The sequence below is a fragment of the Lupinus angustifolius genome, chromosome LG02, assembly GCF_001865875.1.
Source record: "Lupinus angustifolius cultivar Tanjil chromosome LG02, LupAngTanjil_v1.0, whole genome shotgun sequence".
Lineage (NCBI taxonomy): Eukaryota > Viridiplantae > Streptophyta > Magnoliopsida > Fabales > Fabaceae > Lupinus > Lupinus angustifolius.
The window spans coordinates 23,537,268-23,558,607 of NC_032010.1; the positions used below are offsets into that span (position 1 = coordinate 23,537,268).

The 21,340-nt window shown below is 34.7% G+C and overlaps 1 protein-coding gene across 4 annotated transcripts; it reads right to left on the minus strand.

Annotated features, from left to right (window-relative positions):
• On the minus strand, window positions 924-19,513 carry LOC109341408 (protein CHROMATIN REMODELING 5-like). 4 transcript variants are annotated; one of them, XM_019579325.1, is made up of 32 exons: window positions 19,102-19,513; window positions 17,854-18,344; window positions 17,483-17,823; window positions 17,304-17,362; window positions 16,664-17,101; window positions 16,292-16,516; window positions 16,011-16,094; window positions 14,125-14,184; window positions 13,922-14,025; window positions 13,414-13,465; window positions 13,056-13,122; window positions 12,085-12,178; window positions 11,926-12,013; window positions 11,716-11,850; window positions 10,219-10,410; window positions 10,051-10,118; window positions 9,386-9,479; window positions 9,155-9,279; window positions 9,002-9,065; window positions 7,811-8,017; window positions 6,213-6,455; window positions 6,025-6,135; window positions 5,739-5,828; window positions 5,342-5,524; window positions 5,103-5,183; window positions 4,689-4,925; window positions 3,924-4,080; window positions 3,655-3,831; window positions 3,385-3,566; window positions 2,292-2,642; window positions 2,116-2,207; window positions 924-1,912 (listed from the first exon to the last, which is right to left on the minus strand). In XM_019579325.1, the coding sequence occupies exons 2-32, from the start codon at window positions 18,201-18,203 to the stop codon at window positions 1,438-1,440; spliced, it is 5,226 nt and encodes a 1,741-aa protein (XP_019434870.1). In that variant the 5' UTR covers window positions 18,204-18,344; window positions 19,102-19,513; the 3' UTR covers window positions 924-1,437. The 4 variants fall into 4 exon arrangements, with proteins under 4 accessions (XP_019434870.1, XP_019434863.1, XP_019434856.1 ...); XM_019579318.1 differs by having other exon boundaries at window positions 17,483-18,344; window positions 19,205-19,513; XM_019579311.1 differs by having other exon boundaries at window positions 17,483-18,344.

Below are 21,340 nucleotides of genomic sequence, written 5' to 3' on the forward strand. Positions count from 1 at the left end.
GAGGGCATATATAAACACTATTATCTTCCTAAGCAAACAAATTTCTTTTTTAGCAAAATTCGAATAACAAATATATTATAAGATAAACAACCTTATTATTTAATCTGAATTGCATGTAAGTTAAATTAAATTTGATGTGGTTGGATAAGAGAAGTGAGAGAAGAATTTAACTATGGAAGTTTGATGTTGAGATTGTAATATGAAAGATAAAGAGCTAATAGCATGAGAACCACACTTAACAAAGTGGTAGAGTGGAGGGCAATGACCCATACATCAATCTCTTTTGTGCTTATGTGGTTTCCTTTCCAATCTTTGGCTCTATCTCATTTTCATGTTAGTCTGCTTAGTGTTGTTTGTTATCCCCATCTTTTCTTTCCTTTTTTCATTGTTGGCTGCATCTACTCCTACAAAATAGTCTCAAATTCTATATATCTCTTCTTACATTTTTTGCAATAAAGAGAAGGCAGAAGGAAGAATGAAAAGCAACATAACATATTCATATAAAAGCGAAGAGCTTTGAACAAAACAATAAATACACAATTATCCATATCAGAAGAAAAACAAATGTCCATTAATTACTGTGATACCATAGAATCATTCTTAATTTGATAATAGCTGGTTATACCACAGATATAAAACAAGATCCAATAGTCAATGAATAACTACATTAAATTTAAGAAATTGTGCAGATTTTCCTTGAGGTTGGACTCAATTACATCTAAATACCCTTTTAAACAGTTATACATCACCCTTTTAGAAATAGTGAGCGTAATTTCAAGTGGAATGTAATTTCCACCAAATTTGAACAAGTCTTAAAGAAGCAAGAACATGTTTCAATTAATAACCTGGGTAACAGGCATTCTATGAATTACTCAACTCGTCAACTTAAACAATTGCAAGGAAAAAAACAAAGAAGCTAAGAATTCAATTTCATTCACTATTCATTAATGGAACTGAGTTGAAAGAGCTACAAAATCTTGGGAGATTATAATTACCAGAAAATGAAATACACTTTTGTCTGCATCAACACTAACATACTTTACGGAGTGAGCAGGTAAGTCCAATAAAATTGCAAAACTGACAATGTACACTTTCCTAAGTATGTCTGTAGCACGTGGGTAAATTATTTTCTTTTCAACATTTTTGCTATGTCAACACTATGCTTGCCTCATATTCAAGCAAGGGTAGAAATCAAAATGATAAAGAAACAATGGTCAAAACTCAATTTCATCTTGCACCAGCTCTTCTCATCAGCTTCAGCCACCTCCTTCAAGATTACAAATTCCGGTGTAGGGATATTTTTCGGATCCACCATAGGGCACGGGAAAGGGATCTGGAAGCTCTTATTCCTATTAGTGGAAAAAAATCCAGAGAATATACAATAGCTGAAGCTGTGTAAATGCAGAGTGAAAGCTAACTGTCTTATAATTCGCTACTTTATCCTGAAGAGAAGCCTTGTTTTGAAGGAAACCCACCAGGTTGTGTCCTATAAGGTTTCTCACCAACAAAACGTTTGTCAGATGGTCCAGCCCCTAGAATGCCTTGTGCACTAGGATCAGAAATCCGAATTCCATTACTCGTGGTTCTTTGAGGTGGCGGGTGACTCTGGAGTTGATCGACACTTTCAGCTCTTCTCTGTTTCCATGCCTCAGATTTCCCTGTATTATTAACTGGTTCTGACATTTGGTAGTGAGTCATATTCTGGAATCCTCTTTGCCTCTCCATATGCCGAGAGAATGGGTTTCCATTTCTGCTAAATGGAACAGATACAGAACCATTGACATGAGAGGGGCCAACCCCTGCCTCATCTTGTTGCTCCTGTTTAAGTTTGGAATATATTTGATGAAGCCTTTCCCCTGAGAGATGGGAAAAGGTGGAGACATATTTCCAGAGTCGCACAGTCATCCCTGTGAAAATAATGATAATAACAATAATAATAATAATTAAATGAAGTAGCAGATAATCACACAAAAAATAGTCCAATACCTATCCTCAAAGGAAATAGAGACCAACAACAAAAATAAAAGGACAAAAGACACGCATAAAAAAAGGAACCCTTCCAAGAAAATGAAGAAACTCATGAACACCAATACTCAATGGTAAAAGCACTTACTGTCTTGCTTGTAGGGTTCCACTTCATGATCTAACACAATTTGATCTATCCTTCGACCAAGAAGTTGCAAATAGTTGCGTATCTTTGAAAGCACCTAAGTTAGAGGGACTAAATGTAAATACCATATCTTATTTGACATAGACATAATAGAAGGAAAGAAGAGCTACTAAAGATGTACCGTTTCCTTAGGAAGATTGGCACTTGTTGTCTGCAATCTGTGAAGACGTTTCAAGGTTTTCATTTCGTCAACCATCACATCTTGACACCACTCCATCCATTTTACCTCCTTGAATTGCTCATATACTTCGTCATTGTCAGACATTTCGCCCTCCTCTTTTACTATAGGTTCAACATTTTGGGGTTTGTGAAGTCTATCCCTTCTCAGCTGGACATTAGCTTTAGCAGAACCTGGTTTTTTCTTCTCCTGCCCACGCAAAAGTGAGTTGTTCATCATATGTTCTCTCTCTTTCTTGGAAGGCTTCTGGCCAACTCTGCTATTGGCACGGTTTCCACCAAGAACAGCAAGTTCCTGATGAATAAGAAAAATGGTGAGATCATGATCCTGGAAAGTGACAATGAATAAAGACTGATTGCAATAAAGTATAAACTTTGATCAACAATTGAACAACCAAATAAATAATAAAAGAAATTCAACATAAAAGTTTTCCCCTGACAATAATAAATATAATGTCAAGTCCTGCAAAAGAAAAACCACAATGGACCTGCTCTGAATAATGCACATTATATGTCACAAGATTTTCTAAGCAGAAAACTTGACATAGTTTATAGCATTTCAACAAAAAGTGATGAGCATGCATACAGTGATAGAAAAGAAGACCAGAAATTGACTATATTTTATTAAAAGAACCCGCATTAACATTCCTGATTCCCCTACGCTCTCATTACACTCAACTGAATTCCCTTCTCTTTGCACTACTTGCCAGTTCAACATTCTGTTAAGCCTCCCCACAATTCCCATTATAACCTGGTTCACATGTGTTGCTTCATTGCCGCCTTATTCTCTTCTTTCTAGAATATACCTTAGTGATTGAGGGCCTAACATACATGACTTGTAAAAAATCAAACAAAGCCAAGAAAAATTGAAAAGTAACTATGAAGTCAAGAAGATAAATAGAAATCATGAATAAGGAATTAGAAAGAAAGATTGAAAGAGTAGGAAATTGAAGATCCCCTTTAGCAGAGTTTAAAATAGTACATATACAAGAAACAAATAAACATATGCTGAAATTACAGTTGAAGTAATAGCATACTTGCTCCAAAAGGGCATTAGCACGGTCTCTCAAATTTGGAGCTCTTGGCAAGAAAGTTTCATGGTGTTGAAGTTCTACTGGTGCAATCTTTTTCGTAAGACCAAGCCTGTCATCTAATCTAATCCTCTCCCAATTACTAAATCCATGGTAATGTACTCCTAGAAGCAGTCTTGCATCATCAACTGTCCACAAGTAAAATAGAATCAGCAAAAGCACTGATCAAGTCGTTCAGATGAATGCAAAACACAAGCTACATGAGGATACACCTACTTTGATTCCATCCACAACCTTTCGACCAGTTTGAAGGTTTGAGATATGATAAAACACGGAATTGTGCAATGGGATCTTCATATCGACTGATGCGCTTTGCCAGGAGTTGAAGTTCCTGGACACGGGTAAGTAGATCATTTGCCTTAACTGGGACACCAAAAAAATCCAGCAAAGGCCCTCCCTGGACGAAATAGTACATGTCAATAATGTAAGGAAATAATAACAACTAACCAAATCCAATCATGCTCCGAAAAAACATGTTACACCAACCTTCAGATCCTGACTTCCGAGTTCGACTGCTTCAGTACAGCTATCAATTAGAGCATTGAAGAGTTCAGTCTGTGCTTCAGTTGGAGCTGATCCAACAGCACCACCAACCTCAGCAGCAATTAGATTGATCTGACTCTTGTTTCCATATTTCATAACCTGGTGATTTAATCAGAGATGAACATACAAGATATTTACAGCCAAATATAAAAAAATGAAGCATGTAAATTACTCATTTACACAAACAGCAAGCACAGGCTGATAAGATAAAACATCAACCTAAAGCAGCCAAAAGAAAGAAGTAGTTATCAAACTTAGGGAGGTGAAAATGCAATGCCAACACAACAGATATGAGTATACGACCAACAGGGAGGAACAAAAATTAACTACCCAAGGTCATCACCCTCTCATCTTAGCACAGTAGCCCCAGTGATCAAAGCATAAGCAAAGATTGAGCATCACATCCAACAGGCTAAGTAGAAAATTAAAATCCAATATTCAGTTCCCTTCTGCTCATCTACACCCCAGCAGCCCTACCTCAAATTTTATCCTTACAAAACAGACCTGTTGTAAAGTTTAAATGGTGATCCTAAACCACCTAATAGCAACCCTTTCGGGGGAAGGGAGAAAATAACACAAGACTGATTGGAATGAAGATTATCAACAGTAAATCAAGGAAATGCCTTGACCAAATAATCAGCATGCCAAAGGCAATAAATTTTGCTTATAGAAAGATAACACAATTTCCAGGACCAATAGAACTTTACCGCACGAGAAAATTTGAGTGCATCTCTTTTAGATAAATTCCCATATGACCAATTTCTCACTTGGGCAGATGCTCCCTCAATCATTGGTACTGCAGGACCTGAATACTCCGCTTTCCGGCGTTTCTGAACTCGTTCAGGAGGTTCAGGTTCCTTCTTTTTTCTTTTGTTACTTCTTTCAAACTCATTAGCTTCCGCATAGCTTTTAATATTCCTTGCAGAACGTGGAGCAAGAGCTTCCTAAAGAAGGAAAAATTAAAGGCAAGCAGATTAGGAGAACATTTTAAACAGTACATTAAAACAAATATAATATACGCACATAGCTCTTACAAACTCAGCAAGCAACATCAAAGAAACAATATCAGAGATTTTATAAAGAATATATCCAATCGTCCCGAATAGAAACCAGAATCAAACCTCTGCTTGGAATACATCATCTGCCTTTATCATCCGACTCCAGAAACTTCCATCGTCTTCATCATTACGGAAATTGGCAACCTGCAAGAAAGAAAATTAAAAGCGAGAAACAACTTAGCCATCCTTTCTAAGTCTAACCTTTCCCCAACCTGAGAAATAAATGTCATTACAACAAAAAAGGAAGGCATGATTAGAAAAACCTAAACAACAAATTTCAAAGTCATGTCCAACTATCTTGCCTTAAATGCACTTAATAACTCGTGTCCATCTTCTCCCTCAGCTTCCTTCTCTTCAACCTTCTCTGCTCTTTCAAGAATCTCATCTATATCCATACTTAAGAGTCGTTTCTTGCTCTCTTCATCATTTCTTTCTTCCTTGAAAAGCTCCTCAGCCCCAAACCGTAAGATTGCGGACAATTCATTCTGTCAAAGCAAGCATATGATACAGAAATTGTATTAAAGGATTAAAAAACAAACTCCAAAACAATGTAAACTAAAATGATTCCATGCAGTCCATAAAATACAGGTAGAAGATCATATACCCTCAACAGTTTTATCTTTTCATATTTACAACAAAGACATCATATAGTACGATGGAGCATCATAACGTATATACAGTTTTCATAAATGTCCTTACTTTGTCAAAATAACTTCCTCCTTTTTTGGCCTCTTTCTTCTCCAGTCTACCCTCTGCATTAAGTTTTTGAATCACCAAGTGGTCGAGAACCTACAAAACACATTCAAATTAAAAAATAATGTGAAACTGTTGCACGTTAAAGACTAATTGAATTCCCATGCAAATATATATACATACTAAAAAAAGACACCAAAATTCATGTATAAATATGCATGGCCTGATAAAATTCCAGTTACAGTAAAAGACAGAAACAAAACCACTGGATATCCAATGGCGCTGAGCATACCATTTTCTTCTTAGCACGTTCCAATATATCTTCCTCAACACTTTTGCTGGTTACAAACCGATATATATTAACAACTTCCTGCTGCCCAATTCTATGGGCTCTACTCATTGCCTAAAAAGATAAACACAAGTGATGTAAGTATCTAAATCCTTTTATTGATTGCTAATGAAATCAAATCAACCGAATACCTGCAAGTCATTTTGGGGATTCCAATCTGAATCAAATATTATTACAGTGTCTGCTGTGGCAAGGTTGATGCCCAGACCCCCTGCTCGCGTTGAAAGAAGGAAGCAGAAATCATCACTTCCAGGTGCATTGAAATGCTCCATCGCCTGCTGTCGAAGCTCAGCTTTTGTACTGCCATCGAGCCTCTGAAATTGAAAACCTCGAAGTGACATATACTCTGCCAGTATATCCAGCATTCTAACCATCTGCATAACAACTCTGATAGCTTAGTATTATTAGATACTAGTTCTTAAATAATATTACTGATGTTTGCAAATTAAAGCAGACTAAAATATCTAGAAGAGAAACATAACTAATTAGAAGCTATTTATGATGTTCACAACTCATGAACATTGAACAAGAAATTAATCCTAAAATCAGCTTAGAGATTTTAGAGATACTAGCACTCAACTTTTCTCACAATGCAAAATGGCTTCCTATCTTTCGAATAGGCCATTCAGTATTTTTTTAGTAGAAGAAGAATATATTGAACGAAGAGAAAAGTACAAAGGCAAGAGGATAAGAAATACTGAAGAAAAAAACTAAAACCAAATATACAAAGAAAGACAAAAACTAAGTATAAAAAAATGCAGCAAGACTTGCAATCTCTCTGAAGATCTGTCACAAACTAAAACCGAATAGGTCATTCAGCATTTTATGAGCAGTGCGTTTCTCTGAATCCAAAAATGAATTATGTCCCATTACTCCTTAAAGTGTAGCACTTTCACGCAGCTGCATAGATGTTGGCTAGAATGTAGGAGTTGAACCAGGGATTACTTTAACAGAGACTTTATTCTGATGGTTATTTTTAATTTCAATCATAGTTTCTTCTTGGTATTCATCTCTTCATATTTTTGGCTTAGTTTCTTTCTAAAGTTCCTGAGGATTTTTTATCCTCCATATGTACTGTTTTCTTTTATCAATTAATATGTATTCTTCTTTTATCAAGAAATAAAAATGCAAGAGCTCAAAATTTGGTAAATGGGCTATCTGGTCAAAGTACCTTAAATAACAAGATATCAGTTAACACTAAATACAAAAACCTAAACAGTCAAATAAGGGTTGAAAAATCACTCAACAGCGATCTCTGTAACATCTATGCAGATTAACAATGTTCAGCCAAATGAGGCAAAAAAAACTTTTAAAATAATTAGACACAAGAATTGATTTACTAGAGCTCTTGAGCAGTAAGATATTTTGTGTACTGGACTAGACTAGTTAAATGGATATCAATAACTGGAGAGCAATTGTCCTAGACAGCCTGTAACTTCAGCTATTAATCTCCTTCATAAATTCTACTCGATCAATTAGAAGAATTTCAGCATATATTGAAACTCAACTACATTCACATTTTACAGTCATTGACACTGAACTAGTTAGACTATATATACTTCAGAGTCGACAGACCAGAAATAACCCTGAATAGAAAGAGAGAGAAAAGCAACCTCAAATATTAAACTAAACTAGCCAGTAAAAGTATGCTGTAACAATGTTAAGCTAAAAGCTTGCATCTAGATAGTTATCATGAATCAGATCCAGCATACCAGATTCAACAACAAACCTGAGAGAATATTAGAACACGATGTTTGGTTTCATGCAATCTAACAAGTAGCTTATCAAGTATGACCAGCTTGCCACTGCTAAAGACAATTCTCTCTAGCTTACTGTTATCAACAGAGTCCCCACCATAGCCATGGTCAGCACTTTCAAACAGGAAGGGATGGTTGCAGCACTTCTTCAATTCCACCACAATATTGAGAAGAGAAACCTGAAATTTAGCAGAAAAAGAACACAATAGTTTAGTGAACCACTTCAGATAAAAAGAATCAGAAATATATATGCATTATGAAATTAAACCTATCAAAACTGGTCAATCCAGCTGACAACAAACAAATGCAGCAATTTGTTAATTCTTTTCCCAAAAGAGTATAATATTTATGTACTGTCATTGTAAAGATTTATACACAATCAGTATATCATTCATCATTCATTTGCTTTACTTTTTTGAAGAGTCAACGATGATTAAATATGAATGGTGGATGATACAGTGATAGTATATAAAACTCTTACATTGTCAGTGCATGCATGCATTTTTTCTCTTCCTACAGTTACACAGAACACAATTACAATTTAAAAAAAGGAAGGAAAAGATATAATAGCTTCTTCAAATTCACATTACTGACTATAAATTGTTAGGAACCAATTGCAAGGTATGGGGCTTGAATCCCAAATTGGAAGTATGTGATTCTAACGAGGGGTTTATATGGACAAGCTCTCCAATTGCAATAGCTAGATTTTGTAGTGTGGCTATCCTAAAGATCTTATCATAAATCCATCTTTTCATTTAGACATTTACATAATACAAATTTGAAAAATTCCAATAACTAAAAGAAACCCCACTATTAACTCTAGCTCCCTACTTTTGACTATACAGTTTATCTGGTGGAAAGGAACCACACATCAAGTATTGACATTATAATAGAAAAAATAATACTTATATGCAGGACATACGCAAAAGACTACTTTTGACAATAAACAATTTGCCTGGCGGAAAGGAACCACACATCAAAGCAGAGTATTGAAATACAAAAGAAATATTAATAATACTTATATGCAAGAAATATGCAAAACATAGAGATAATAAAAAATATTAGCAATTAGCTATTCCAATCTCCCCTTGCCATCACCATGAAGAAAGGACATATGATGCTTTTAGATTTTAAAGTTATAAAGCACAAGATAGAGACATAACCTGGTTACCACGGACTCCTTTGTTCAAATCTTGAAAGTTGCGTTCCAAAATCCACTTGTAATACCTACATGAATTGGGCAGCACAAATTTAGAAAGTAAACTTGAAGAAGTTGCAATTAAAAAAACCTTCCCCAGAATTAAAATTGAACTTACTGTTTCTGAAGAGGAGACATTTCAACCCTAAGGATGCGCTCAATTTTTGGAGGTAATGATTTCTCCACATCTTTTATAACTCTTCGAAGAATGTGAGGCCTCAATTCCATATGAAGATTCGCAAGCTAACATAAAAAATTACAGACATCAAATTACACCGAAAAGCATAAGCCAAAACCTGAGAAAATCAAGTAACAGAAATAAGTAAAGCATATTGATAACAACTTGTACCTCATTCTCATTGAAAGAACTCAAATTCTTATAATTCTGAACAAAATCATCCTTGCTCTTGAACTTGTCAGCGTCAAGGAAGTGGAGCAAAGCCCTATAAGACAGAAAGCATGGGAAAGGGAAATTGTCATACAGACAAGGAAAACTAAGGCATAAAAAATAACAGATAACATACATAACCTAATTAGAAATCAATACAAGAGACATGATATAATAAACACCAAGGGAGTCTCCTTAAGGAATGGCCAAAAAAAAATATTTTTGCTGACATTCAAGTATGTATGTATGTATGTATGTATATGTGTGTGTGGGTGTATTCTTTAAAATTGTGATAAGCGCCAAAAATGAATGCTTCTTATTTGCACAGTAATAAACAACCACAAAGGGATGTTAATATTACCCACTTCAATATCACAAGCAAAACAGTTAATCATGTAAGCTACTTAACATAAATGACATTCAAATGACTAAGTTAGTTAGTCATGCGCCAATCAGCAAATTTTATGCATGTCAATATGCACAGATTGAGGGAGAATCTTTCACAAATAGGTAACCAACATTTATTGATACCAACCCACGGACAAATATTAAAAAACCTAACAAGTTAACAAAAGATGCAAACATTCATTGACTAATCTAACATAAAAGGAAAATGTTATTAATACCATAGCTCTTCAACACTGTTCTGCAGAGGAGTACCAGTGATAAGCAACTTATTCTTGGTGCTAAATTCCTATAAGGATCAGCAAAAGAATTAACCATCATTTGAACAGATTAACCTCAATATTATAAATAGCATCTTAACACTAAAAATTAAGTACAAAGTTACATACTAAAAGTGCTGTATACAACTGTGCCTCGCTATTTTTAAGCCTATGAGCCTCATCTACCATAAGATAACTCCATTTGATCTTAGAGAGCACAGCCTTATCCTTCAAAACTACTTCGTATGTAGTCAATAGTGCATTAAATTTTATAGGTCTACCAGCCTTTTTATCATCATAAAACTCGTACTGTTGACAAACCTGCCAAAAAAGACAAACAAAAAAAGAAGATGCAATCCTTATTTAAGGCAAAAAGACACAATAAAAAATTGATTACAAATTACACCATCTGCATGTATTAGAGTGTAGTTAGAAATCCATTATTCACTTTGTATTTGTTTTACCTTTCTGCATGTGGCAAAAGGTTGTGGTATGCTCACTGTGCTGAGCTGTCCAAACCTTTGTATATATACCATATCCTCTTTGTTTTGTAACTAACTAATTCATTTCAATAACAATAAATTCAGTTACACTCTCTTCTTCTTCTTCTCTCTCTCTCTCTCTAGTTTTAAGTTTCTTATATCTGCATGTAGATTATTAAACCCAACAGTTTTTTACATGCTTATTAAGCTTTCAACTATAAGAACTAGACCCACTTACTGGAGCTGAGCATAATACAACAGTAGCCGATTTATCTTCTCTAAGACTACTAACTAGAAAAGAAATAACCTTGTTCCGATCTGTGAAAGAAATTTCATTCAAAATCCTAACACTTTTTCTTTGTCGTAACAAATCACCAACCATAACAAAGGAGACCAGAACATGATGGTGGCCAATAATAAAGGTTGTTTAGAAGGGGGAAGACAAGGACATGAATTAAAACAAAAGAAAAACAATGTCATCATTATGCTCGATGGCAATAACTAAGAGCAATTCCAACCATGTGAATTGCAATATATGGCCCATGCCATGCCACCTCATTTCTCTTTATGCAACTCAAGCAGGCTCCACAAGTACCTCACATTTTTTGTATTCCATAGGAAGAAATTATATTTCAACTTAATATTTTAACTCAATTCTAAAATAGGGTCCATATAAACTCTATACAACAGTTGCCTGGCTATGCAATCATGGCATACACCTAGGTATACTTTTTTGCATCTCCAACCATACAACTCTTGTGAAACAATTGCACAAAGCTCAATGCAATATGCAGCCTCCATTGAAGCTGCTCTAATGATCATAATAACAAAGATAGGGATAAGAGTGGAATCTTGATTGCAAAGGTGTATTTTCCTCATTGTCAACAACAATATAGAGATTAATAGAAAAGATCCAGAAGACATAAGACAAAACTAGTAAACAACATAGAGCAAGTAATATTCAGTAAGAGCTCTCTCTGTAAAAAATCACACGCTAAATTATCCCCTCAACCTTTCCAAATTCTTTTGTTCAGCTACTTTTGATTTTATTGTACATGGTCTTAAACAGTTAAACCAAAGTGAAGAACCGTACTTTTGATTTTATTGTACGAACCAAAAACTCATAAAGTGATATGTGCCGTACCTCTCGACTTGCACGAGTACCAACATATACAATAATATTCATATCAGGAAGCCACTTCCGGAATTCTTTGGCCCAGTTGGATAAAGTTGACAATGGAACAACTACAAGAAAAGGACCATGGATTTGCTGGGCATTCTGTATAAGGAAAACGTATATTTATTAATTACATTGCAAGAGCTTTTATAACCAGACAGAGAATCAATGTTGTACCTGTAGAAAACCTAGCATTGATACCGACTGGACAGTTTTACCAAGACCCATTTCATCAGCTAAAATGACATTTGTATCATTCCTCCAACTGCAAAATGTAATAGACAGGGATTTAGAACTCCAAAAAATGAGAAGCATTAGTTAATACATACATATTACCTGTTAACAAGAAAATTCAGACCCTCGAGTTGATAATCACGGAGCTTCCCACCTTTCAACCATTGGGGTTGTTCCTCAAGTTTACGCAAACTTGCTAATCATCAGTACCACAGATTAAAATGAGAATTTACATAACTGACCAAGAAAAAAAGTGAGTTTACGTAGATTATATTATTTTGTACTCGATACATGAAATGATGTAACTTGAAAGATATAGGAAAATACTCACCGTGAAATTGAAAAGAAAAGAAAATTATCTACTTTCACATATTTGAGCTGAAGTAATCATTCGCTTTTCAACTTGAATCAATGATATTAAAAACACAAACATTGAATGGACACATTAAAATTTGACATTTTGATAATCTGCTCTGATATATTTTCCAGTACACAAACAACAACAACAACCAAGCCTTGATCCCACTAGGTGGGGTTGGTATTTTTCAGTACAAGAGGGAGGAACAAAAGCAAGGATGACATATTCTCCTAACAGCAAACAAAATGACAAAGGAAAAAAGCACACCCAAAATCTAATGGCTTTTGATAAAATGGTGCCATCAATGACGACCATAACTTGTACACAAACAAACCCAAAGACCAGTCATATCCCGTCCTGCTCCAGTGTTAAAGAGATTAATACAATAACAACTTAGAAATAAATCAAACTGAGACAAAGAATTCCCTCACAGAGATGATATTAGGTCTTGTCTTCAAACAAAGATGAAACAGAGCTATGCAGTGATATACCGCAATTAGCAAAGCTTTACCAAAACACTGTAGGTTTAGTTTAGTAAATAAACCAAGAACAAAGAAGAGAATTGCAGATGAATGACAACAGCATGAACAGTATTGCACCAACAACCATCTCAAGTTTTATTGAAAATGGAGTACAGAAAGTATGTTAGCATCCCACTTCTACCTCTCAACACCATTGCCATACAATGAACTTAAATAGTCTAACAGATACCAACCTTTGCTCTTCTTACGCTGGGAATCTACCGTCTTTCCTTGAACCATCGACATTGCAGCTTCACGATCCTGTTCAAATATAAACAAAAAAAAGTTTACTATGAGGTAATATATCCCAATTACAATTATATTAATTTTTCCTGTGCATTAGTGTGTATGCATTGCACACTACCAATAAACATAAAAACAACAGCAGTTAAGACTTGTCCTGATGGATATAATGGTGAAAGCCAATAACTTCCGTGAGATACCAGTTACCACAAAGGAATACAGTCCAGTCAAACAAAAAATTTCCAAAAAGCCAAAACCAACATCATAATTACAAAATTAGAGGGGGAAAATTGTGAAATTAGGAACTACCTTATACTCATCAATGACATGTTGAGCAAAAGTGATGTCAGTGTCCTTTTCCCTGGTACAACACAAGGAAACTCGAGAGTGACCATTTAAATAGTACAGATAAAACTGCATAAACTTTAAATAACAGCAAAAGGTAACAGAATACTAACTAAAAAGGAACTAAGTCTAAAACAGAGTGCACCAACAATGCATAGAGATCAACATCCTCCTTTCTAATATGAACGGACTAGATGCACAGAAACAACTGAACAAAGTCACACAAAAAACCTTTTTCCACTAGGTGGAGTTGGATACATGGATCAAACAATGCCCATGTATTCTATCAAAAACCAAATCTCCCAATAGTTCGTTTAGGTCTAAACCCTATCTAATTTTTCACCTAGAGTTTTTCTTGGTCTAACATTGCCACTGATTTCGGGATCGTCCTCCATCTAATCAACTCTCCTATCTGGATGCACAGAAAAATCAAGAAAAGATAAATCATTATTAAATCTCTAGAGTAGTGTACCAAGTTGCTTCAGCATAAGATAGCCCTTGCCACTTGACCAAGTATTCTGGAACAACTGTTCCAGAATTAACCTTGCTGATCCTATCTGCAATAATTCTATCGACCTGAAAATACAAATAACATCCCAATTAAGAAAATATCAAAGGTCTCAAGAAAAAGGAAAGGCAAGAGTGACAAAAATCACAAAATTTAATAAAGCAAACCTGACTGTTCTGTTTGATAATATCCAAATCCATCTCCTTGCTGACATCATTGACCTCAATCTGCAAATAACATGCAGAAATGATTACAAAGGTACACACTCATAACAAGTATTAAGGGTGCACTTGGATAAGGTTATTTTGTGTTCAAAAAGGCCTATTCAAAAAATGGTCAAGACTCAAGAGAGCGATTTTAGCTGAAGAGCTCTTTTCAAGTAATGAGGGATACATGGCACACAGTGATACATAGCATAATTGTGGATACATAAAAAAACTATGTAATTGTTTCAACTAGTGACTAGTAATGAGCTATGATGCATGGGTACTCAGAAAAGGTTGGCATGCCGGTACTTACTAGGCACACATGGGCACTTGTTTAATACACGTGATAAGTAGGAACATGATATCACTCAGCAACAAGCCATCATCAAATCAAAATAAAACATCATGATTTGTAGATAAGTTTTTGGTTTACATATTAAATAAAACAAACTGCTGTATCGCTTCTTTTTAATCATGTTTCTATACATATTTTGGCCTTCTTGACATAGTTTAGGGAACTTAAAACTTCTAGGTTAAACTATTATGGTAATTAAATTTATATTATTTTACTTTATTTTTTATATTTTGTATCTCGGTATGATGAAATCTGCCTACGTGTGTTTGATGTTATATTTAGTCTACCATATGCCCGAATAAAAGGTGAGGTTGTTAAGGCAGTCAACAACCAACGTAAAAATTCGTCGAATCTTTATGATATTGATCAACGATGTGAAAATGTTAATGTTAGGTCATTGCTCGGAAGTAACTCTATGTATTACTCGTGTATAGTGTCAATTGAACAAGGGTCGTTGAATGAGTGCATTTGCGTGAATGAGTGCATTTGCATGAATGAGTGCAGGTAAAGAAGCTAGTTCATCCATCTAAGATATAAATCAAAACATCGGATATAAGCACTCTTACAGGTAAATCAATGGAAATAGTAGACACAATGATTAGGACAGGGATGAATTTTATGTGCATAAAGAAACTAAGTGGATTGATGAGAAGGCAAGGGAACTACGCGCTTCAGGTTTAAGTTATGGTACACCAGTAAGACAAGATCGAGAAATGGGGTGAGAATAATTGTATATAACGAATGGAAGAGTGATGTGGATGTAAAAGGAATAGGAGATAGGATCATCATCCTAAAGTTCCTAGCAAAGAAAGACATCTCTAATGTGATTAGTGCATATACACCCTAGGTAGGGCTAGAAGAACATCACGAGATAAATTTTTAGAGGCTTTGGAAGGTGTAATCCATGGAATACCTTTAGGAGAAAAGGTTTTCCCATGAGGTGATCTTAATGGACATGTAGAGAGGGACACTAAAGGATAATGAAGGTTTTCATGTGGGTTATGGCATAATGGGCAGAAATAAGGAAGGTAAGACTACATGGCATAGTGGGGAGGAAAGGTTTTCTATGCATGCTTTTTGCGGATTATATTGCCTTAGTTGGGGAATCAGTAGAGGAATTAAATGGGAGGCTAAAAATTTGTAAACAAAGTTTAAAAGCAAATGGCTTTTGTATGATTTTCAAAAAAATGCTTACCTATACAGTACCAGTAATACATTAAAGAAAATAAAACAAAAAAAATAAAGGAGCAGAAAATGCATTGGAGAGTGAGGATGACTGCCCAATCACCCACCATCGTGTATAGCCCATTTAATTGGACCATTCTGCAAAGGTTAGGCAGTTTAACTCTCATAAACAAACATTGAACTAGTGGAATTAACTGGTAAATTATTTTAACACAAATTTTTGCATTGTTTCTAGTCTCCAAACCTATTTTATATAAACCAGAATGTCAAAAGCAATATATTCAAATAGCTGACAACAAATACTCACCTCCTCTCTTGAGATAGTCTTCCTGTGCCTGATATCCTCCATAATCTTCTTTGTATAATTCAAAACCTTCTTAAAACCACTGAGCTGCAGTCTCACAAAAACAGTGTGTAGTACACTTCAGCCAAAAAGAAAAAAGAGGAACCATAAAGTATGGAAGATTAAGACAACTAAAACAACAAGTAGCAGGATCATTAAAAGAGAGAGAGAGAGAGTAGTAGTAGTAACTAGTAATAGAATAACTGTGATTAATGCTTAATAAAAAATAAAGATGAGTATCATACGTTTTGCAGCTCAGCAAAAGACTTCCACTGACAGTGCAAATGTGACTGGCCTTTCCATTTTATCAAGAATTCCATCTCATTCCAGTCAACTTCAGAATTAAACAAGTGACTCATTAAAACAGGCTCTGTTGATCTATTATTCCTTTGAGCATCTTCAGCCATGCCCCTCGGCTGATGCCAAAGCACCTTTTCAATGGAGTCGCTATCGTCGTCTTCAATTTCTTCCTGGAGCATATTTAAAGGACATATTTAAAATACAAATAAAAAATATCAAATCAGTAGAGTTAAATTTAAAGCATGCATTGAGTAAAGACATGGTATCAGAGTAACTTCACTAAATAACATCTCAAATCTGTCAAATGAAGGTTGTACCTTTTGAGACTTTTTCTTCTTCCCTTCATCGGCTTCTTCACTTTCATCACTTTCAACATATGATACCTTCCTAACTGTCCTAGTAGAAGTGCGGACTTCATTGTTGCGGATAGAAAAACTTGTGGATGCAGAAGAGCGGCCATTATTCTTGCGGACATGAATACCTCTCTTTTTTATGCTTTTGAAATCCTCGTCACTATCACTGTCAAAATCCTCTGCTATTGACTCGTCATCTTCAAAAGTTGATTTAACTCTTCTTTGTCGGCCAGATAAAGGATATGTTTTGCGATCTCTAGTAGATTTTAGGTCTTTTACAACTTTGCCTCGTTGCCTTCCCTTAGGTTTTTTACCATAGCGAGAGTCATCATCATCTGAGACATCTATATTTTCATCACTATCATCATCTTCATATGAGCCTTCACCTTCCCAATCTTTATCCTAGAATAACAGTTCAACCATTTAATAACCACCTAGTCAGAAACATTCCCCAAAAGGTAAAGCAACATTTGACCTCTAAAGAGCATATACAAATATACAACCCCCACCTTACTAATGGGAACTAAGGTATTGCAAAGAACTAGAAAAAAAATTATGCAAATGATATAGAACTTGGTAACTAAAACAACCAAAATCAAAGAACCTTGTTTGCTGCATGGACACTTGTGGCAGGCTCAAAGTCTGCATCATCAGGATCATCTTCTGCAAGGTATTTACACAAGAAAACATTTAAAAATTGCATCACAAGAGCATATCACTAAAAATAAAAGTAGTTTTCATGCTAAAGAATTTTTTTTAATATAAATACAATAATTAGCATACCATCTGCTTCATCCTCCTCTTCATAATCAGCATCACCATCATTATCAACGTTATCATCATCATCTGAAATCCTAGATTTTCTATTCGAATTTCTATTGACAGTAGTGGACACCCGTGGAGGCCAAGAATTCGATCCAGCGGGCATATGAATGCGCTGATGCAATGAGCTATGTTGCTCTTCCCCATCCTGCTCATAATATTCATCAGACAACATCTCCTCAGCAGGAACATCAGGATGGCCTACTGGACCTTTTCCTGCTTCCTTTTGTTCATCATCATCTTCTGAGTCTAATCTTTCCCCTCTTCCATCCAATGAATTACCTTCAGAACAATCTTCATGTCTATAGTCCGATCCACTTTTGGATTCGTGCCCCGATTCAGAACCACTCTGTGGGCGGGTAGGCTGGCAGTCCTTCCAAAACGTTGAACCCCACCTTCCGGACATAGCTGCTTTACTACCAGCAGTCTGTATGTTTGATTCTCTTGTAGCAACTCCATCATCAGTTGCTGCCTTGTTTTGCACTCTACTGGCACCATCAGGTTCACCATCACTCTCATACTGTGCCTCCATGTTCATATCAAATTCTTTCTCACTATAAGTTGCATCAGCAAATTCATTACCGACCAATGTATGCACTCTATTAGCATTCTGTCCTTGGACTTTATCATCCATGACACTATGTGAGACTGTATCATTTTGAGAGTTCCTAAAAAAAGCCATTCGGTACTGTATGACTAACTTAAAGTTTCTTAACTTCAATCTCCTCGAAGTAAGAGTGATTAGTCATAATAAAAGTCAAAAATAAAAAAGACGGCTGTTATATGCCACTAGCTGCTTTTGCAATCTCTGTCTCCACAAAACCTGAACAAAAAAGAGTGATAAAGTGGGTCATTAGGATCTTCAATATGCTCAGCTCGAGTGATTAATAACGTGTTAGTATAAACATGCTACTGAACTATGCAAGTTAAGTTAATACCAAAATAAACATGCTACTGAACAATGCATGTCAATATTCAAATTACTTCAACAACTAGTAAAACCATTGAGGTTAAATTCCATTACAAAGCATCAGTAAATGAGTGAGTTAAAATTCCCTTATACTGCTTATTTCCACACATTCTCTGGCAACCAAGTAACTAGAAAGTGGAAAAGAAATCCAAACAATGGGTTTAAGGTGGAAATTCAAGCAGAGCTTGAAACTGTTAATGTGAAATCGATTTTAAACTTCAAATTATAGGTTGAAAACAGTTCCAATCACATTAAACCATGTTCTGGAATGAACTCCATTGATCAAAGAATGTGAATACTGCTTCAAATAAGTTTCTAACGGTCAAAATGGAACACTGCTAAAACCCAAACTTCGCCAAACTCGTACTTCAACACTTTGCAGCATAAAGTCATCAACAAAACTAATCTCCAAAAGCAAAGACGAAATCAAAACGGACAAAGCAACGGATCAACAAGCAAATTCAACGAAGCTCACCACTAAAACCCCTAAGAACAAGGACGAAGCTAAATCTGCAATAAAAACCTAATTCATAAACCTAATTACTACGGAATGAGCTAATCGACGCGAGCACTGATACACATCGATGATGGAAGAGCTAGTGGCTCTCACCTTTCAAACCAATAGCAAGCGAAACAGAGTTCCGTCAATTTGGTTTAAATATAAGGAACCACAACGACGAACAACGGTGCGCGAAGTTTATAATCGTGCGCACCTTCTCATCCGACAAGGAATCGCCGGAAACCGAATCGCCGGCGGCGTATATGAAAGACAGAAACAAAGGATATGATAATCGGTTGAAGTTGGAGGTAGAGGTGCGTAGTGAGATTCGAAACGATGAAACGGCGGTGACGGTTGAGATTCGCCGGGTGATACGGCGGCGGAGGAAGCGGCTGATTGAGAAAGTAAAACGACGAGGGATTTGGAATAATCGACGGCCACGATGTGAATATGGAGCGTGCGTGAGAGAGAAACTCTTTTTCCTTTTTCCCCTAATTTTTTTAGAGCGAGATAGATAGTGAAAAATGAAATATTAATAATGAAAGGAAAAAATTTAAGAGTGGTTTTTTTATTTATTTGGAGAAACGTTTTTTTTTTACCCGGTCTTTTTTTTCTTCTCTTTTTTATAAATGCCACGTCATTCGATTCGCTTGAGTATAGCCAATTATATTTGACCACGTGGTAATGAGATTGAGTGATGATTGAATCAAACGGTGTGGATAAATTAACATTTTGTTTTGTTTTTTAACTTTTTAAGAAATTGAAAAGGAATGGTCTTCGATGTTCTATAAAATAAAATTTTAAATTTAGTGAAATTAGATACATAATATCAATTATATTTTTTTGATACATATGTCAATCTATATGTTGAAGTGATATATAGAAGTTCTAGTTTCCTTATAAATTTGAGTGTTCATAAAAAGTTAAATAAAAAAAGAGTATCAAATTTTAGTATATTATCTTATATTCACTTAATAGAAAATCCCTTGCAAGATATTCTTCAAACATCCTTTTTAATACAGTTTTAAAATATTGTTTAATTGCGTTACATATTTACATACCGGAAAAAAAATACCATATTTAATATGATTTATTTTCTCATTTTATTTACAATATTTTAGTGAACATAATAGGTTATAAACTTATAATTGTGTATCACATATCCAAATAACTCAAATAATTGAAATATATCAAATAGGTAATAATGAAAAATAATATAAATCATACAATCATATATGAGTGGTGGAGATTAAAAGAGATAGTTAGTAACATATGATTATTTAAAAAATTATATATATTTATTTTTTAATTTTGACCATTCAAATAAGATTAAATAGTTCTTTTTTTTTTTCTTCATTTTTCTCAATGGTTATGGTTAGTGAGTAATTTTCTTCTATTCCACTCAATAAATATGGCTAGAGTTATTAGAGTTTTTCTATGTCAAAAGTAGTGAATTGATGAGAATGGGCAATATGTGGGCTAAGCACCAAATTTTTATATAAAAAATAAAAAGGAAAATCTATATTTTTTGGAGTATTATAATGGTTACCCATCACCAAAGGAAAATGTATATAAAAATATGTTAAAATTATAAGGATTGGTATTCTGGTTTTAGAATTATGGAGATCATATGAAAGAAATATGAGTATAATATTTATATATTAACAGTATAAAGATATATATATAAATAAATGAGCAGTTAATCCATGTATTGTATGTATATTTCTCTTTAAACAACGGTCGAGTTTAAGTTTTTTACATAAAAAAAAAGTAGCTAAAACATTTAATGCAAATATGTTTATAAAAATCGAATGATGCAAGAAGACATTGTTTACTCATAATAAGATACATGTATTTTTTCCTCTTACAATGCACATATGTCATAAATTATGATGTCATTATGAAGTATATAAAAACATACAAAATATAAATGTTGAACACTTTACATGAGATCCTTGCAAGATACATAAAGTATCAATTCGATTAGCTTTGAACAAAACAACAACACTTTTCAATGCTCCTATAATTTTGCCTTGAGTAGAATATTTGTACCAAAAGGTTCAAGGGTTTAAGAAATTAAGTCTTGATAACATCATCATGAATGTTGATCTGAATAATAAGTTTCTCAAAAGAGTGTATGGAGCACAACTTTGTCAATAGATACACAAAATGTATTCTCCCCCTTTCACTTTAAAACATAGCATTTTGAAGTTGGTGAAAAAAACTACACTTACTAACTAGGTAGTAAATGCAACACAAAGAGTTTAACCTCAATCCTTAATCCCATTGTACAAAACAAACAAAACCCTGCTATAGTATTAACATAATTCCCCCATGCCAATGCTTATAT